This window comes from Stylophora pistillata, chromosome 4, assembly GCF_964205215.1.
Source record: "Stylophora pistillata chromosome 4, jaStyPist1.2, whole genome shotgun sequence".
Lineage (NCBI taxonomy): Eukaryota > Metazoa > Cnidaria > Anthozoa > Scleractinia > Pocilloporidae > Stylophora > Stylophora pistillata.
This window is the reverse complement of record NC_142522.1, coordinates 28,816,338-28,832,504: the sequence shown is the minus strand read 5'-3', so window position 1 is coordinate 28,832,504 and position 16,167 is coordinate 28,816,338. Positions and strand designations below refer to the sequence as shown.

At 38.4% G+C, this 16,167-nt stretch overlaps 1 protein-coding gene across 1 annotated transcript; it reads right to left on the bottom strand.

The window, feature by feature from the left end:
- Window positions 1–948: 948 nt before the first annotated feature.
- Window positions 949–16,103, bottom strand: LOC111328860 (exonuclease mut-7 homolog). The gene is made up of 20 exons (XM_022933395.2): window positions 15,859–16,103; window positions 14,280–15,103; window positions 13,921–13,974; window positions 13,314–13,360; window positions 12,852–12,947; window positions 12,227–12,324; window positions 11,760–11,833; window positions 11,540–11,578; window positions 10,692–10,843; window positions 8,703–8,898; window positions 8,062–8,129; window positions 6,917–7,053; window positions 6,356–6,465; window positions 5,464–5,662; window positions 4,527–4,656; window positions 3,642–3,684; window positions 3,054–3,212; window positions 2,501–2,554; window positions 1,825–1,953; window positions 949–1,486 (listed from the first exon to the last, which is right to left on the bottom strand). Exons 1-20 carry the CDS (start codon window positions 15,995–15,997, stop codon window positions 1,184–1,186), a joined length of 3,051 nt encoding a protein of 1,016 aa, XP_022789130.2. The 5' UTR covers window positions 15,998–16,103; the 3' UTR covers window positions 949–1,183.
- Between the last annotated feature and the right edge of the window lie 64 nt (window positions 16,104–16,167).

The window sequence follows — 16,167 nt, the reverse complement described above, 5'->3', positions numbered from 1 at the left end:
GACTATTAGAATTACAATGAATCAAAAGAAAAACAACAACAACGACAACAAAAAAACAAATACGAATAAGAAATGAGTATATTTAATAAGTAGTTTGATATCTCACTTGGAGGTATAAAAAGAACTAACATTAACACCAGTGACAAATGTATGTTTTTTTATCCATTTCCGATCTTAATGGCAATGACTTTCCATATTCTCTACAATGCATTACGTAAAATGTTAGTACTGAGAATTAGGTGTTATTTATCAAGCGAAATCCCCCGCAGATTTTTTAATTTTGTTCCAAATCAAGTAACATCATGTAAGTTATATTGTTCTTTCTTCTTGTCACCTTCCTTCGTTAAAAAATGTATCGATAATGTAAGGAAAAATTCATTTTTGGTCACTGAAGGTCTTAAAATAACTGAGGAGAATTTGCTACCTTTCTATACTATCAAGAAATGGATGGATATTCTAGTCTTCTTGGATAAGGACGAATAAACCGTAGGCCCCGTCTCCTGCAGGGTTGGGGTAGGAGATGTTAATTTCCCACGCACGAGATTACTGTGTGGTTGATGTCCTCCCCTGGGGTGGGATGGGTGGGTTTCTAGGATGTAGAAACCTAATAGGGGGCTTAGAGTCCTATTGTTTTTACACCTATCTTACGGTAAATCTCTAAATAAAAAAAAAAGGAAAAGGTTAAACGATAAAGCGTGATCAATACCGGTATTCGTTGTAAAATGGTTAGTTTAGTTAGGATGAATAGTAACTGTAGCACCTATTAACAACTGATCACCTCTGTTCGGGATGGCTATCTCTTTTGATACTACAACTGGCTTTATGGCTGATGGAGCCCTTAGGAAGGGAACCTTCCAACCGTAAAATAGACTGAATAAAAATCTGGTACACCTCTTTCATTTTGTTGTGTTGTCATCACAAACAGCGAGACATTTTTAGAGTTGAGGCATCTCACTATTAAGTTCATCAACGGGAACGTAGTTTCAAAGTTTTGGTGTCTACACCGTGTCTTCATAACCCACGAAGCAACTTTTGGAATTCTTCAACTACGTGATAGTAGGTTGAAGATCAGTCACTTGTTAGACAACTGAAAGTAACTGAATGAATTCACGTAACGTCAAATGTGTTTTTGGGCAAGCTTGGGAGGCACTGCACGTGGTGAGGACAGCCTTGATGGGTCTTGCTACTGGGAACTGTCCAGAACGTAGGAAAATTGTGCGTTGACTCTTTTGTGATATCCTCCTTCCCAGAAAACTTTACCACAAGTAGAACAGCAAAAGAACAAATCAACACTGTCCACTACAGTTTCAGGTAATGTACCAAGCTTCAGAGACACTCCGCCAGGTAAAGTCAAGTCCTTCAGATTAACTGGACAGTTTTTTGGCTCAAAGCCTGGCAATGGGGCTTTGTAACGACCATGGAAGATACCCATGACCAATCGCATGTCATCCTGATGAAGTTGTACGAAATTGTTCCCGTTGCAGACCTGCAAGAAATTAATTGAAGATACAAGTTTGAATACACGAATTTGGCTTAATTCGATGCTTGAAAGCTGAAAATTCGATCATTCATCACCTATGAAATCAGTAGATTTACCAATCTTTCTGATACGAACCTGACCAAGTCGTTCTTTTACACGCCAAAGAAATTTTCAAAACAATTCACACGTTTCCTGACTAGCGAACGTGGCTTGGACACTTTGAAGAAGAGTTGCACCCGAAACGCAAATTCGTTTGGCACTTCCTTCATTTATTTATCCTCATTTTAACTAAACGAAAACCCTCTAAATAAAAGCTTGTAGTAACGACAAATCCACACACGAACCTGGCAGCGACTAAAGATATCTTGTTTCTTTACTTGCACGTTAAAATATTTCACCAGGGTTGATACTTGTTGTCGAATCTTTCCACTTGGAACACAAACGCACATTCCTTCAGGTACCCGAGTGCGCAACTGGACACAAAGCATGATCAAACAAACAAACAAACAAACAAACAAACATAGAATCAGAGTTCTATCAAAATGGGATGATTGAGTGTCTAAAATTACATAAAAACTTTTACTACTTTCCATTATTTGCTTATTTCCCACCCCCACATATCTAAGTGTTTCTTCTCTGTGCACTTCTTTGAAAATCCTACCCATCCCTCCTTACTCCTGTCATATGTTTCCACTTTTTCCTTCACTTCGTGTTGGATTTTTTTTGGATCGCAATAAATCGATTGCAATATTCTTCTTAATCTTCTAACGGCTAGATCAGATATTGGACGGCAACCAGCTTAATGCGAACATACGAAGCGTTAGTTCAAGTCATGGTGGCACGTAATGGAGGAGAGGGTCGCGTTTTTGCTCGAAATGCTTTGGGAGAATGAGTTACCCACACTGAGTTATCTATGTGTATGATCTTTCTTTTTCGAGATCAACAGCGTCCAACATTAAACCGTGATGTTAGTTAATAAAGAATGCGCTTGCAAATGTTGAGAACCTATATATATCTTACCTGTTCATATGGCAAACCGGTTGTGAGAATGATTCTGTTCTCGGTTTGGGAAATCTGATAAAAGAAACAAAAATATCTATATTTTTAAAGTCCACTCTGACTTCCATAGTATGGGTACAACTCCTCAAGGAGAAGAGTTATATACGTTACAGAAGGTGACATATTTTCTTACATTGATGTGATAGCTCTAACACCACAGTATGAAGAAGGCCCTCAAAACTTAACCAACAGGATCATCGCGTTTTCCTTGTCGCTTTCAATTTTTCTTCACTTTTGCGACTCTCGTCACGGAAAAAAGTATTTTTATGCGGACGGCTAAACCCTCGCGTTAATGAGTCAAGGAAACACTTCTCGCTTATTGGAAGGAAACACTGTCTTAAAACTCCTTCATCTTAAACGACAAAATTCCTTCGCTGCTCTATGTAGAACTGACTTATGGAGTTCAATATAATGAGAAGGGTGACGGTAATTCAAACAAGAACACAACACAATGCCCCGCCAAGGGGGTCAAGCTCGGAGCGAACATCAGGCCACCGTTAGAATACTGCTGTACCTCAAATACTCTTTCGTGGTCGCCTTTGTTATCCAGAATAACCACATCAATCCCGCAACATCTCAAATGTTGACCCAGGCCCTGCAGCATTGTATCAACCACGACCCTCAGTGACTGAGGAGGAATGGGATCTCTTTTCTTCGCAGGAGGAAGCAGATCCTAAAGAAAAAAGAATGGACGTCATGTGACCAAGCCTAACGCCTTCATTCACCACAAAAGCCCTCGTATTTGATATGCTATCTAATTTTAAATCATAACAATATATTCATTGGATGCGCTTCGTAGACGCCGCGAAAAGTCTTGAAATCATCGCAAAACTCTCTTGATGTGCCTTCGATCACACTCAGAATAACTTCTCAGAAATGTTCTTTAGAAACAGGAACATTTCTTTACTGCAAACGCATACGAAAGGAAAAGCTTCAGAAACAACCACGTAACCAAACACAACACACATACAAACAAAAACCAACTGCAGATTGAAGAGGAAAAAATTCATGTTCTTGGAAATGTGTTGACATCGTTTCAAAGCACAATTGCCGGTTTTCATGGGAAAACCTGTCCACGTGAAGTAAGATCCTAGGTACTTACACTAGAGCGCGTGCCTGGCTTTGGTTGCTTCCGTCTGCTCCGACTGAAATACACAAAAAACAAAAAACAAAAACAAAAAAAACCGGCATATTGATCGTCACACAACACTGAAGCTGAGTAATTCTGGAAACAATATTGGTTAAAAGGAGTTGCTGACGATGAAAAAATTGCGTACCATGCATCAAATGTCATTGTAACAAGTTTCGAAAACACTACGTTTACGTGTTAACCAGATCTATGTTCTTTTTTACTCAACAAACAAATAGTTTTTGCAAGACAAGTTGAGTACAACATATTGCTCGTTCTCTGCGGTTGGTCTTCAGAGCTCGCGTACCAGTTAGATATAAGCGGAGCTCGCAGCGCGCATAGCGTAGCCCCATAATTATACAAAACGGTAGTAGTAACCCATCAAGCCGAAAAAATTTGGACTTATGACCGTACGGGCGTCCGTACAAGGTGCTACTTTAAGCATACGCGGTCAGCTGAACCGCGGGCACGCCAACGCCACGGCGTTTGTCCAGTAGTCCGGTGGTCAGTGCACTGAGCTCCGAGTCGGTCGACCCGGGTTCAATTCCTGGCTGGGGCGAGGCGTTGTGCCCTTGAGACGTGCGGGAAAAAAAATGCGAGCTCTACTTTTAGGCTTGGCTAAATCTATATATTAAAGAATGTAACTGCGACTCACTCCCAGAGTTCCGCGCGGTGAGCTAGCTACCAACAACTTTTTCGCTGAATTTTTTTGACTCGTGCGACGGACTTTTCCGAGAAGGAGAGACTGCTCATAATCTAACCTCAAAGTGCATACGGGCCTCTTGTTATTAGACATGTAGACTAACTATACGTGTTACTCTTGTGATATAAAGTAGAACAGCTTCATCACCAACATACCGCTGTTTTTCCTTGTTTGGTTGTAACCATGTAAGCACAAGACTAGGCTCCATGTCGACTCGTAACCTCGACTCCACGACCCATCGTTTAAGGACCTCGTATATCTCCAACAAACAGAAAGCATCTAATGCTAAACAGAGAAAAACACAAGCTACTTATGACAAACGGAGTTGTCTTGTTTATTTCCACATAGTTGTTTATTTCCATTCTATCTAAAGAGGAAAGAGGATGAGTCTAGGATGGACTTTGCCAACCTACCTCAGGTTTAAATGATACGTGTGACTAGGCATCTTTCTTAAAGAGGACAAATTATCGTACTGGACAAGGTTATGAGGCGAAAATCGATTACATATGGACAATGCATGGTGTTCATGTATTTATTGTGATATGAAAGTATTCATACATGACATAAACACATGTAACAAAAAAGATGGCAACAACTAAAAACAAAATTCCATCAATTAAAAACAAATTCGTGAAACTCAGATTGTCCATCTCAATTTTACGATGTAGTTTTTGGTCAGGTTTCCCCTGACATGCGTGGTTGGTGGTTTATTTTATTGATCGCCCGCAAAACTGGCTGTTATAAAGGCTACAAAGTTGTGCTTCGCGTGGTTTGCCTTGGAAGAGACATTTCATCGGTAGCGGCTCATTGGATCCAACCAGATTTAGTTATCAGCTCAGATCCAGTAAACATAGTGGAAGTACCGTAGGAGTTATCTACGATCGCCCTTGACGAAGTAATTTTCTCAATAAGGAAAGAAGAGTTGAACGTTTGTAATTACGACTTCACCTTACTATTGAGTTCAAGCTTACGATAAAATCCATAATAAACCCGCTCGAAACTATAAGAACTTAATTCAACATCCATCACAATTCAAATTAATTCCCAGTCTCGTCCATATCTCATTCCTGGTCCTTCAAAAGTGGGAGTTACCTGCATAAGTCAGCTGATCCTCGCTTAACGGACGCCGTTCCCAGTCAGAGATCTGATAGGTTTTATCCAAAGGTTGGCCAAGGCACAGGAACACCAACTCACTCAAGCCTCGCTCTTCTTCAATACAAGCACGTTCTCTTACAGATACACTGTGCATGCGGGAGTTGACCTTTCGTTGGACACTTGGTATACGGAGTATCTAAGCAAACCAATATAGGACTTTAGCCTGTTTGTAGAGCAGGTTTCAAGTCATTACCACAGCAATGTATTTAAGTGTTTATTAGCGTACTGACTCCTTCCGTTTGCCACGCTCAACCAAATAATAATAAAAAAGCCTTAATTACCGTCTGTGGTTAGTTGACAAAACTAAACTATACGAAAGTAGCAAAGTTGAAGTGGTAAATTGGCCACCGTAACGATTACAAAAGCTGACGTTTCGAGCGTTAGCCCTTCGTCGGAGCGAATTCGACTCCGAATTCCCATTCGCTCCGACGAGGGGCTAACGCTCGAAACGTCAGCTTTTGTAATCGTTACGGTGGCCAATTTTCCACTTCGACTTTGTTGATATATCCAAGTTATTTCGTTACTCTCACCGACGAAGCCCCAAACAGTTTCTTTCGAAACTATCAGCCTTTATTCATTTATACGAAAGTAGGTGGTTTTGTCTGGATCACTCGACCTGTAGCACAGGTTGGGAACGGGGAGCTCTGTGTTACAAACAAACTAAAGCAGTGATCAAGGATCTCACTGGGTTTTAAACCGTTTATCAAGGTAACCTCTTTTCAGACCGCAGGAACCGACAAAAGCCCGAATTGCGTACACGGGCCAAGTATTCCCTGAGCTCACCATTCGGAGAGATTGTTTCTCTAAGGGAGTACTAAAACTTTCTTACCTCTTTACTTAATGGACATAGGTCAACAAACCGAGCTAGACGTTTCAATGCATGTTCGTACAAGGGACATGAAGATACCAAGTTTCGAAAATCAGAGTCAACTCCATAACCTGTCAAACAACAAAAAAAGCAAATAACAGTACACTAATAACATTGTAATCTTTCTCGCTGTACTGCATGTTATTTGACAGAAGTGTATGCTTCTGTATGAGACAACCTTCAGAAACGTTACCAACAAGCAACCGATAAGTTTTCTTCAGCCATTTGTAAGCCAGCGGAAGAACGACCAACTATTAAATATTCTATAAAAGGAACAAGCGAGCAGAGATAAAAGGATCATTTTGGAGTAAATTGACTTAAGCAGTTTTTTAATAGCACCTCCATCTACACCAATCTACGCCTCTTGGAGATGAGCTTTTCATTTATCAATCTACTTCTTTCAAAATAACGCTAGTTTCAGGTTATTGAGGTTATTGCTTGTTAAAAAAAAAATTGGACACTTATTCTATGGGAGCTTCTGTTTGCTTTCTACCGCAATGCTGACTAAGCTTAACTCTTTACCAAGCTTAAGAACTTGAGGATTAGCGAAGAAACTTTCAGCAAACTGTTGAATCTCGGAGTCTCTGACGTTGTCGGTCATTGCTATCACGTCCAAGATAAACACTTCAGTCCAAGTAGAAAGTTGAATGATCGAAAGCCTGCGTACAAAAAAATCATCAAATGATATGAGAATAAAGAAGATTTCAACACATCACGAAAATAAATCGGATTCAGGTCTACTACTAAACCTGAGGACAGATCGACCAATCGGCGCAATGAACTGCGTAGAGAATCAATCACATTCAGCTGTTAAAACTTGCCGTCCTCAGCACTGCTTGCGCGTTTTTGCTACGTTCCAAATCCAAAGTCATCGCGACGGCCAATCAAGAGCCAGGGAAAAGGTACGAACGAGTCAATAAGAATTTAAAGAAAAACTAGGAAACTGCATAAACCGCGTTAAAATCTCAGGTGACCCGGTCGCTACCAGGAGGGAGCATCGGGATTTTCAGTTTGGCGGTTTTGGCTATTTTTTAGATCAGTTTTTTGGTTTTTGTGCCAGAAAACTTCGGATTTTCGTTTTTTGGTGTTCATTGCAGTTTGCGGTTTTTCCGTGTTTTTGCATTAATATTTTGGTTTTCGGTTTTCGTCAAAAAAACTAACGGGTTTTCGGATTTGGTATCCGATGGGGATTTCAGTTTTTCCTATTTGAGTTCCGATTTCCCTTCGATCTGAGCATTCGATCTGAGCAGCAATTATGCGTCTCCATTGATCTCGAATAGCCGCGAAACCTCTGTATACTCAGCTTGCCACCACCGTACCACATCGATTTTACATGCGGTTTTCGATCGAATTTTTAGGCAGTTTTGTGGTTTTTGATGATTTTTTCTACGGTTTCACGGTTTCTTACAGATCCCATAGGCCCAGTGCCCCCCCCCCCCCCCCACACACACACTCGACCAGGGTTTTAGCTTTACATCAGACTGGTTGACTTATCACAAAGCGAACCAGAGTAAAAGCAGTGCAATCCTGGATTCCTTTCGAAACTCATTTCAAATTCAGTCTTCAAGCAGTTTTTTGATCATGTTTTATGCTCCCCCAATTTTTTCGATTAGTTTAATGAAGACGCAAGCAGAAAAAAGAAAAGTCCTCAGACGATTTCCACTAACCTGTCATCAGTCCCCGCGCGACACATCGTCGGTCTCCACTCAGTGTCAAATCCTACTACATTACCGGGCTGAGCAAGAAAAAACGACGCTCAGTATTCATGATTATATATATATATATATATGCACTGCACTGACGAGACCACATAGGTCGAAACAGTGTGCACTCTGTCTGCAGTATATATATATATATATGTGCATGCATGCATGTATGTGTGCATGCATGCATGCATGCATGTATGTATGTATATATATATATCTATATCTATATATATTTGACAACAGCTGTACAAAGAAGCACGCCCAATAAAAACGAAAAACTGAATCTTCGCCTTCCGGACGCACGGGCAGTCTGAACAATTTTTTTCTTCGTCCCTTGTTGAATTTTGAAAACGAGCATCATGTGAGGGCAAATTCAGACGCAATATATAATTTTATAAGTCAAATTTAACTTCAAACTTTCCACTTGATTCAAACACATAAATTTGTCGACAAGATTATTTCATTACGAAAACAATTGATTGATTGAGAAATATGTCAACAATTATCAGCTTGGCATCTTTTTCACAGAAGAGGCCACGCGAATTTTTACACCAAAAGATAACAACAGACACTTGTTTCCGATATACAAAACTGTAACGTACCTTACAGAGGACTTGCGTACATTCCCTTAAAGACTGAGAGTTATCAACTACGAATATCCTATCAGCAGATAATGGAAGCCTATAGCAATTTGTAGATGTGGACTTAAACGTTGAGGATGTATCGTTGTACACTCTACGTTCAGCCTTTCCTTCTATTTCAGCTTCCCAGTCCTCAGAATCTTCACTCGCGGCTTGCCTTACAAAAGTAAAAATTGGAAAAAAACCAAGCTGATATTCTGATTGGTATTTTATTTTATTTGTTTATTTATTTATTTATTTATTTATTTACCAGTTTAAGTCCTCACTCTCGACAGAGCAATACGGACTGCAACTCGCCCATCCCACCCCAGGGGAGGACATCCATCACACAGTGATCTCGTGCGTGGGAAATTAACGTCTCCCTGCAAGAGACGGGACCTACGGTTTATTCGTCCTTATCCGAGAGGACTAGAATGTCTATCCATTTCCTGATATTATAGACAGGTAGCACATTCTCCTCAGTAATTCTAAGACCTTGAGTGTTGGTCCGGCCGGGGCTCGAACCCTCGACCTCCCGCTCAACAGTCCAGCGCTCTATCCATTGAGCTAACCGGGAGGTGGTACTATCAAATAAGATCTTAAAAAAGGCTCACATGATTCGTTAAATGTCTCATTGCCTGGCACTGATAATTTCTTAAGTGGAAAATGAACTGATTAGAGGCTGAGAAGTCAAGTCAAACCTTAAGAACTAACTCCTTTTAAGTTAGTTCGTTCGTTACGGTTAGTTCGTTAACAAAAGGAGTTAGAGCTCAGGCTGAAAATTCAAAGGATATATGGACAATAGCTTCTGGACAACATCATCATCATCATCATCATCATCATCATCATCATCATCATCATCATCATCTCAATTAGGTCGGTAAAGGCAGGTTCTGTAATACACCAACCACTTACAAAATGCAAAAGTAAAAACTACATGCTACCATAGCTACAGTACAGAATAATAAAATTAACTCTACAAATTGACAAACTCTTATTAAGCTAATGGTCCAGCTAATGAACTATAATGGTAACATCTATAACGGAAACCTCGTGGGCTTAATGAGATTATCATTTCTGCTGTTTTCAGCGAAGTACTTTGAAGAGAGAGACCAACAATCTTTTAAATCACCAAAAGATCTATAATTCATTGGGCAGCGTCAAAAACCAAGAGATTGGTTCCTTTTCCTTACACCTCGCTGATGAAGAAACTTGCTATTAAGGCTCGTTCAAACGCACGCATGATTTCAAGGCTACATTTTGCAACACTGCCGCGCGCAACACGTATGGCCGCCCTGTAGCAATATGTTACATCATGTTGCAAGATGTGTGATGGTGTTGGATTAAGTTTGAAGATGATCAAATTTTTGTTGCAACATTTTTGGATGTTGGAGGATGTGTTTGGCCAGTTCCCACACAACATCTCACGACACGATTTAACAATGTTGCAAGTTGTTGCGTTGAAACGTTGCGTGCGTCTGGCCGGGCCTTTACAGACCCCAAATAAAAATATTTCTACCTTTGCGGAACCTAACTGTTGTTAGTGTTCTGAGGGTAATTTTGGCATCCAAGCCCGTTATCAACGAAATGAACGTGGATCATGTCCCTTTATATTCAGAAAGCAGTATCTTCCATGATGGAATGCTACTCCCTTGCAGATTAATCTAGCCCCACTGAGCACTTCTCTAGATTTGCATGAGTTAACTGACAATCACTTTAATCCTGAGTGGAATTGAGATACTCCGGATGAGACAAAAGTATCTCTCCTAACAATTAATAGTACTGTACAAGCAGCTGATAGGCTTTAATGGCCGTTTGCGTAAACGTGCAAACATTTCGATCAGGGAATAATGCTAAGGAATTAAATAGGGCTGGTCTCGGCAAAAAAACAGTTCATTCAGTTTCGAAATGACTTTTTACCCGAATATTAGTAAGACTTGCTTGACCTTCAAGGCCGGTTCAGAAACCTACCAGGATTCCACAAGATCTTTAATCAAGGGATGAACGGACTCCAGAGGTAGGCAATAATACATGGTCCATCTGGCAGCCTCTGCAATATCATCAAACTCAACCAAACTTTCTATTAGTTTGTGTTGCAGCCATTTATTATCCCCCAGGGCACTCTGCAAGGCAAACACAAAATAACTAAACAAAAAATTGTCTTCAAACCGTAAGTGACTTTGTGAACAAATAATCTTGTCTCTTGATCATCTTCCTGCAAGCGCGCGACAAATAAAAAAACTTCCTTATGAGAAATCGAACATAAAGTTTTCGATTTTGCTCTCCACACTCTGCTCTACTGAGCTTCAGGGTATTCAGAGATTTCTGGAGTGTGCTCACTATGACACGACAAAAACACTCCTTCCTTTTTATTCCATAAACGAGCTCGAAATTTTCCGTTTTCGTTATTCCATTTGTCTTTTAATATATATGCAAAAGTGCAGTGGCAGATCCAGAATTTAAGCTAGGAGGGGGGGGGAGGGGTTTGTGCATTTTTACACCTATCTGCATTTATTTTTTACCCAAAATAAGGTGTGAGGCTGGGTGGGCCCTCCAGGTCCCTTCCCTAGATCCACCATTACAGCAGCAAAACACTTTCCATCCTTGAGAAAACTTTAAAGGAAGACTTTCACCTGATCAGATTATGGGAATGCCTCTTGAGGAACATCACCAGATATTCCCCAGTTTTAGCTCAGGCATATTAAGCCTTTTGATGAGATAAATCCAATCATGTACAACCAAAAATATTTGATGGAATAAGATTGCAAGAATTTCTAATGTTTGGATGATCCAGTAACTTAATTTGTAATGCAGTGTACCTCAATGAGATCATCCCACTTGTGACTTACTGGTTGTTTCTGAAAAAAAAGCAAAACCAAAAAAAAAAAAAACAAAACCAAAAAAAAACAAAACAAAGATAAAAATGCTTAGCAATCAATTCAAGTTCTGTGAGACAATGATGCATTGCATACAATCTAAAACATCAGTTCAGGTAAAAAAAATCAAATACAGCCTCTGTAGTTCACAAAAGATTATTACCTCTGAATATTTCTTTGACAATAGATATTTCAATCCATTTAAGTTCTTTTCTTTGTATATGTTAGGGTAGTTCTCTGGAAGAACAGAAAGCAGCTCACATACTGTAACATTACCTTTATACACACCAATATCAGCAGACAACCCCTCAAGGTATAATTATTTAAAAAGGTCAACAACACTCTAAACTTAATACATGGGGTGGGAAAAAGACCCAAATCTTAAGAATCTGCATACTTACAATAAATCTTTTCCAGTCCACTATACTCACATTTTTTTTCTGCAGCATGGAATTAACAGCCCGCTGATACACAAGTTAGAGCAATGGTGTACATACATCACATCATACATGATGCGCAGAAATTTATAACTATGACCCTCTCTTTGAAAAATCTCAGCTACGACCTCGATTAGAATCTTTTAACAAATTAGTAGATATGCACGATGGTATATTAAAATAATTTCTATACCTGCTTTTAAATGAAACATTTTCACAAGCCTCTCTCCTAACTTAACAAGAATCTTGTTCTTGAGTCTGTGCTCTTTTGGCTTTGGAGAAACAGTCTTCCTGATGAAAAACAAATTTAAGAGGTTTATCTCAATTTGTAATTATAATTGGTGTTAGCAGATAGTGACAAAGGGTTTTTCCACATCTTATCTCCTCCCCAGAGCTGTCATCCTGAAGTTAGAGCAACTTGACAAATAAACGACTCTAGCCAAAACTAGTTTTTTTTTTCAGATTTGCAGTAACCACATCTGCATTTAGTTTTGTCCTCTTTTTCTGCAGTTACAAAAGCCAATGAGATGTTAAGAAAAACTGGTTTGCCAGGGCTAACTTGATCAGTGGATTTGTTTTTATAAATTTCTCATCATCAATAAACTCAATAAAAAGGCCTTCCCTTTTCCCCAACTTTGATCAATGCAACAGTTTAAGTAAACATTCCCTTTGAGATTAACTTGGTATTATGTGCCAGTAACTATAAAATGAGCTCTAAAGATGGCTGTTGTTTCTGTAACCAACTGCAATCAGTAAACTGCATGGGAAGAATAAAATTAAATCAGTTTGGCATATATTTGACAACCATTTTCACTTACTCAACAACCAGCTCCAACTCATCATCTGTCATTACACACAACTCATCAATCATCTTCATAAAAAGTTGTAATGATGTGGGACAGCCTGCCACATAGCTAAATGCAGTTAGAAGTAATAGTGTTATTAAATTTATAAAGTAAAACGAACTGAAATTTACAGTGAATTTTGAGCATTATATTAATTCATACCAACTTAGCAGTAATTTGTCCAGGTCAAGAAGCAACATATAGTATCGATTCCATAAATCAAAAGATTATTGTGTCAGATAAGTAACTCAAAATTTTTTTTGCTCAATTGACAAAGTTTGCACAACAATAAGTATCAATTAATGAATCTTTTTAGCAGACTTGCTATGTTTCACTTTTGTTTGTTTGAACATGTATTAAAAAAATGTAACAAGAATTAAAATCACTTCTGGGGGAGTGGAAGGGACAAGGGTCATCATTATTTCACAAACATACCTCTCTGCTAATTGCAACTTGTCCACAATGATCAAAGGTAACAAAATCTACAAAATGTAAATAAACTGTGCTGTTTGTCAAAACATGTAGGTGTGGCTGCATACAGTAAATACTGTTAGATGCACTTCAACTTGAAAACTTGCTAATCAACAAGCTTTAGGGAGAACAACACCTGGAAATTTAAACATGTAGGCTTTTTTAAATCTGCTTGGCAGTTTTTTATGCTTATCAAGCACACAACTTCTTAACAAAATGTTTGGCTGATAATGTTCACTGAGTATTTGACTTGTAAACATTTCCAAGAATACTTGGTTTTCCATTAAAGGTACCTCAAGAAATATACTAGCTAGGTATAATTTGTACAAGAAGTAACAAAAAAAATACTCAAAATACACTGCAGTTTGTTTTGTGCTCTAATTTCTCAAAAAGTGGTTTTAACAACTGGGAACAAAATATCAGACCTATCGAGTAACAAGCAACTATGTGGTGGAAGAAATTGCCTTTTAACCCTCCAGTTGGATTGATAAATTGAGAACAGTAAATTCAGTTAATGTTTAGTTATATGCTTTAATAATAAATACATGTAAGTACTAAGTACAGTTCATACCTCAGTTACTTCAAAATGTCTCTGAAGTTTTAACTTGTATGCAATGGTAGCAGCCTGTTGCAAGAATGAAAAAACAACATTGATTTAAAAATTCCTTAATAACCCTTATTTCAAGCTTGTTAAATAAAGAGATTTCAGAGACTGGACATCAAAATCCAACTAATGTTTGACAGAGAGTTTCAAAGGCCCAAAATTTACACACATCATTTAGATTTGGCTTTTACATGAACGTACTTCAGTTGTAAGTAAGAGAAAAAAATTGTTCACTGAGGAAAAACTCAAACCCCAACCTTCCACCTCGTACTGATCTGAATTCTAAATTTCCTAAAATACATAATTGTCACTTATATTGTCTTTACCTCTTTGTACTTTTTCCTGGAGTGCATTAAAAACCTCACATGCTTAGTTAAGAAACTGTTGTCTCCTGAATCAAGTTGAAATGTCCTTTTAACTGGCTCAAAGAGCAGAAATGTGGATGATGCCACAACTTCTAAAGCTAAGTCTTTCTGATTGTCAGTCGGCCAATAACCCAACTTTTGGACTTCTTGCACACCTTTTCCTTCAGTCTTTAACTTCAGCCAGGCCTCCAACTCAACAAGAGTTATATAAGCCAGTGACTTTTTGCCAGCTTGAATATCAAAGTCAGCAAATTTGATAACATACAAAACAAAATCAAAGCAATTTCTGCTGGCTTCAAAAGCCCTTGGAAGAAGTGACTTCAGTTCTGTTAACATATCTGAGAAATATAGTGACTCAAGTTCATCCAGTAAGTCTCTTTCTGAAACAAGGTGAAGTGATTTTGTAGCTAAATCTGTCTCAAAATGCTGGGCAGATGCTGAACAAGCTTCTGAATCAGAGGAATGTGTTGAAGATGTTTCATCCCAGTGCAAATCTTTATTTCCATTAACAGCAAGGTAAGAGTTATGCTCCATCATAAATGTTTCATTGTTTGAAGGTTCAGGATCGGGTTCAGTTCTGCTAAGATGTGCATTACTTACAATATCATTATCCCAATCTTCTTCCAAAAAAGTATAGTTAGAATGTGGTGCAAGATTCTCTTGGTTATTTGATTGGTTGAAACCTTTTCTCAAACTATCTGCATTTTCAGACATTACGTTTGAACTCTGTGAGGAAAGTTGTACATGACTATTAGTTTGAAGTTCTCTTCTTCTTGTAGGCTCCCCTGTGAGATGAAAAATGAAAGGTGCAGAGCTATAGGTGAGAAAGAGTTACAAAGTAACGCATACTGTGCAACAATAAAGACATATATATATATATATATTTATTAAAAACTAGATCATTGGATAATGCAATTCAAGACTTTTTATTGGCTTAGCCATTATGGTATATCAGCCAATATACCATAATGTACAAATATGGCAAGCGAATGTGTCAGATTAAAATTAAAAGGGAGCTAAAAATTGAATAAAATTTAATTTAATTTAACATTTTTAATAAAACAATTATTCCACTCGCGCTTGTTGGATATGAGATGATTATAGCCAACTTGGCACTACGCGCCTCGTTGGCTATCTATCATCTCATATCCAACGCGCGCTCGTGGAATAATTGTTAAATATATAATATATATATATATATATATTATATATATATATAATTTATATATTGCAAGTGTCCAAAATAGACAAATTTGTTCAATTGTGCATGGGGTATGTAAGAACAGCAAATTAGTTGCACTCCAAATGAATTGTCATTTGATTTGAATTTATAAGGAACGAGGACATGAACACGCCGGAGGAGTCTCACTCTGATCTGCTAGTCACGTGTGCAGCAGATCAGTTAAGTTTATGATTAGATTCAGTGTCGTGTACCCTCGTGAGGAGAAAACGAATTCGAAGTTCATACCTATTTATATTTCAAAAATCGTAAAACCATGTTCGTTTCAATTAATTGAATAGATTACAAGATTTAACTTACAATTCTCTTTAGGAATTTCGATTGCATCAACATTACTTTTGCAGGTATCTTCTGAATGATAACTTTCGTGGCAATAAGAAAGCAGCGACTGAAGCAATTCTTTAACAACACAGAAAGCCGCCTGAATGGTTACGATCATTACTGCAACATTCGTTTGGAGAGTAACAGCAAGAGGACACAAAATTTTCTTAATATTATTACAATTTCAGCGACGCACTGAGCATACATAAGTTCATTATCAACAGGCGTTCTATGTTGTCTTGATCCAGTCCTAATTGTTCGACCGTGAGGACAGTACATTTTCGCTTA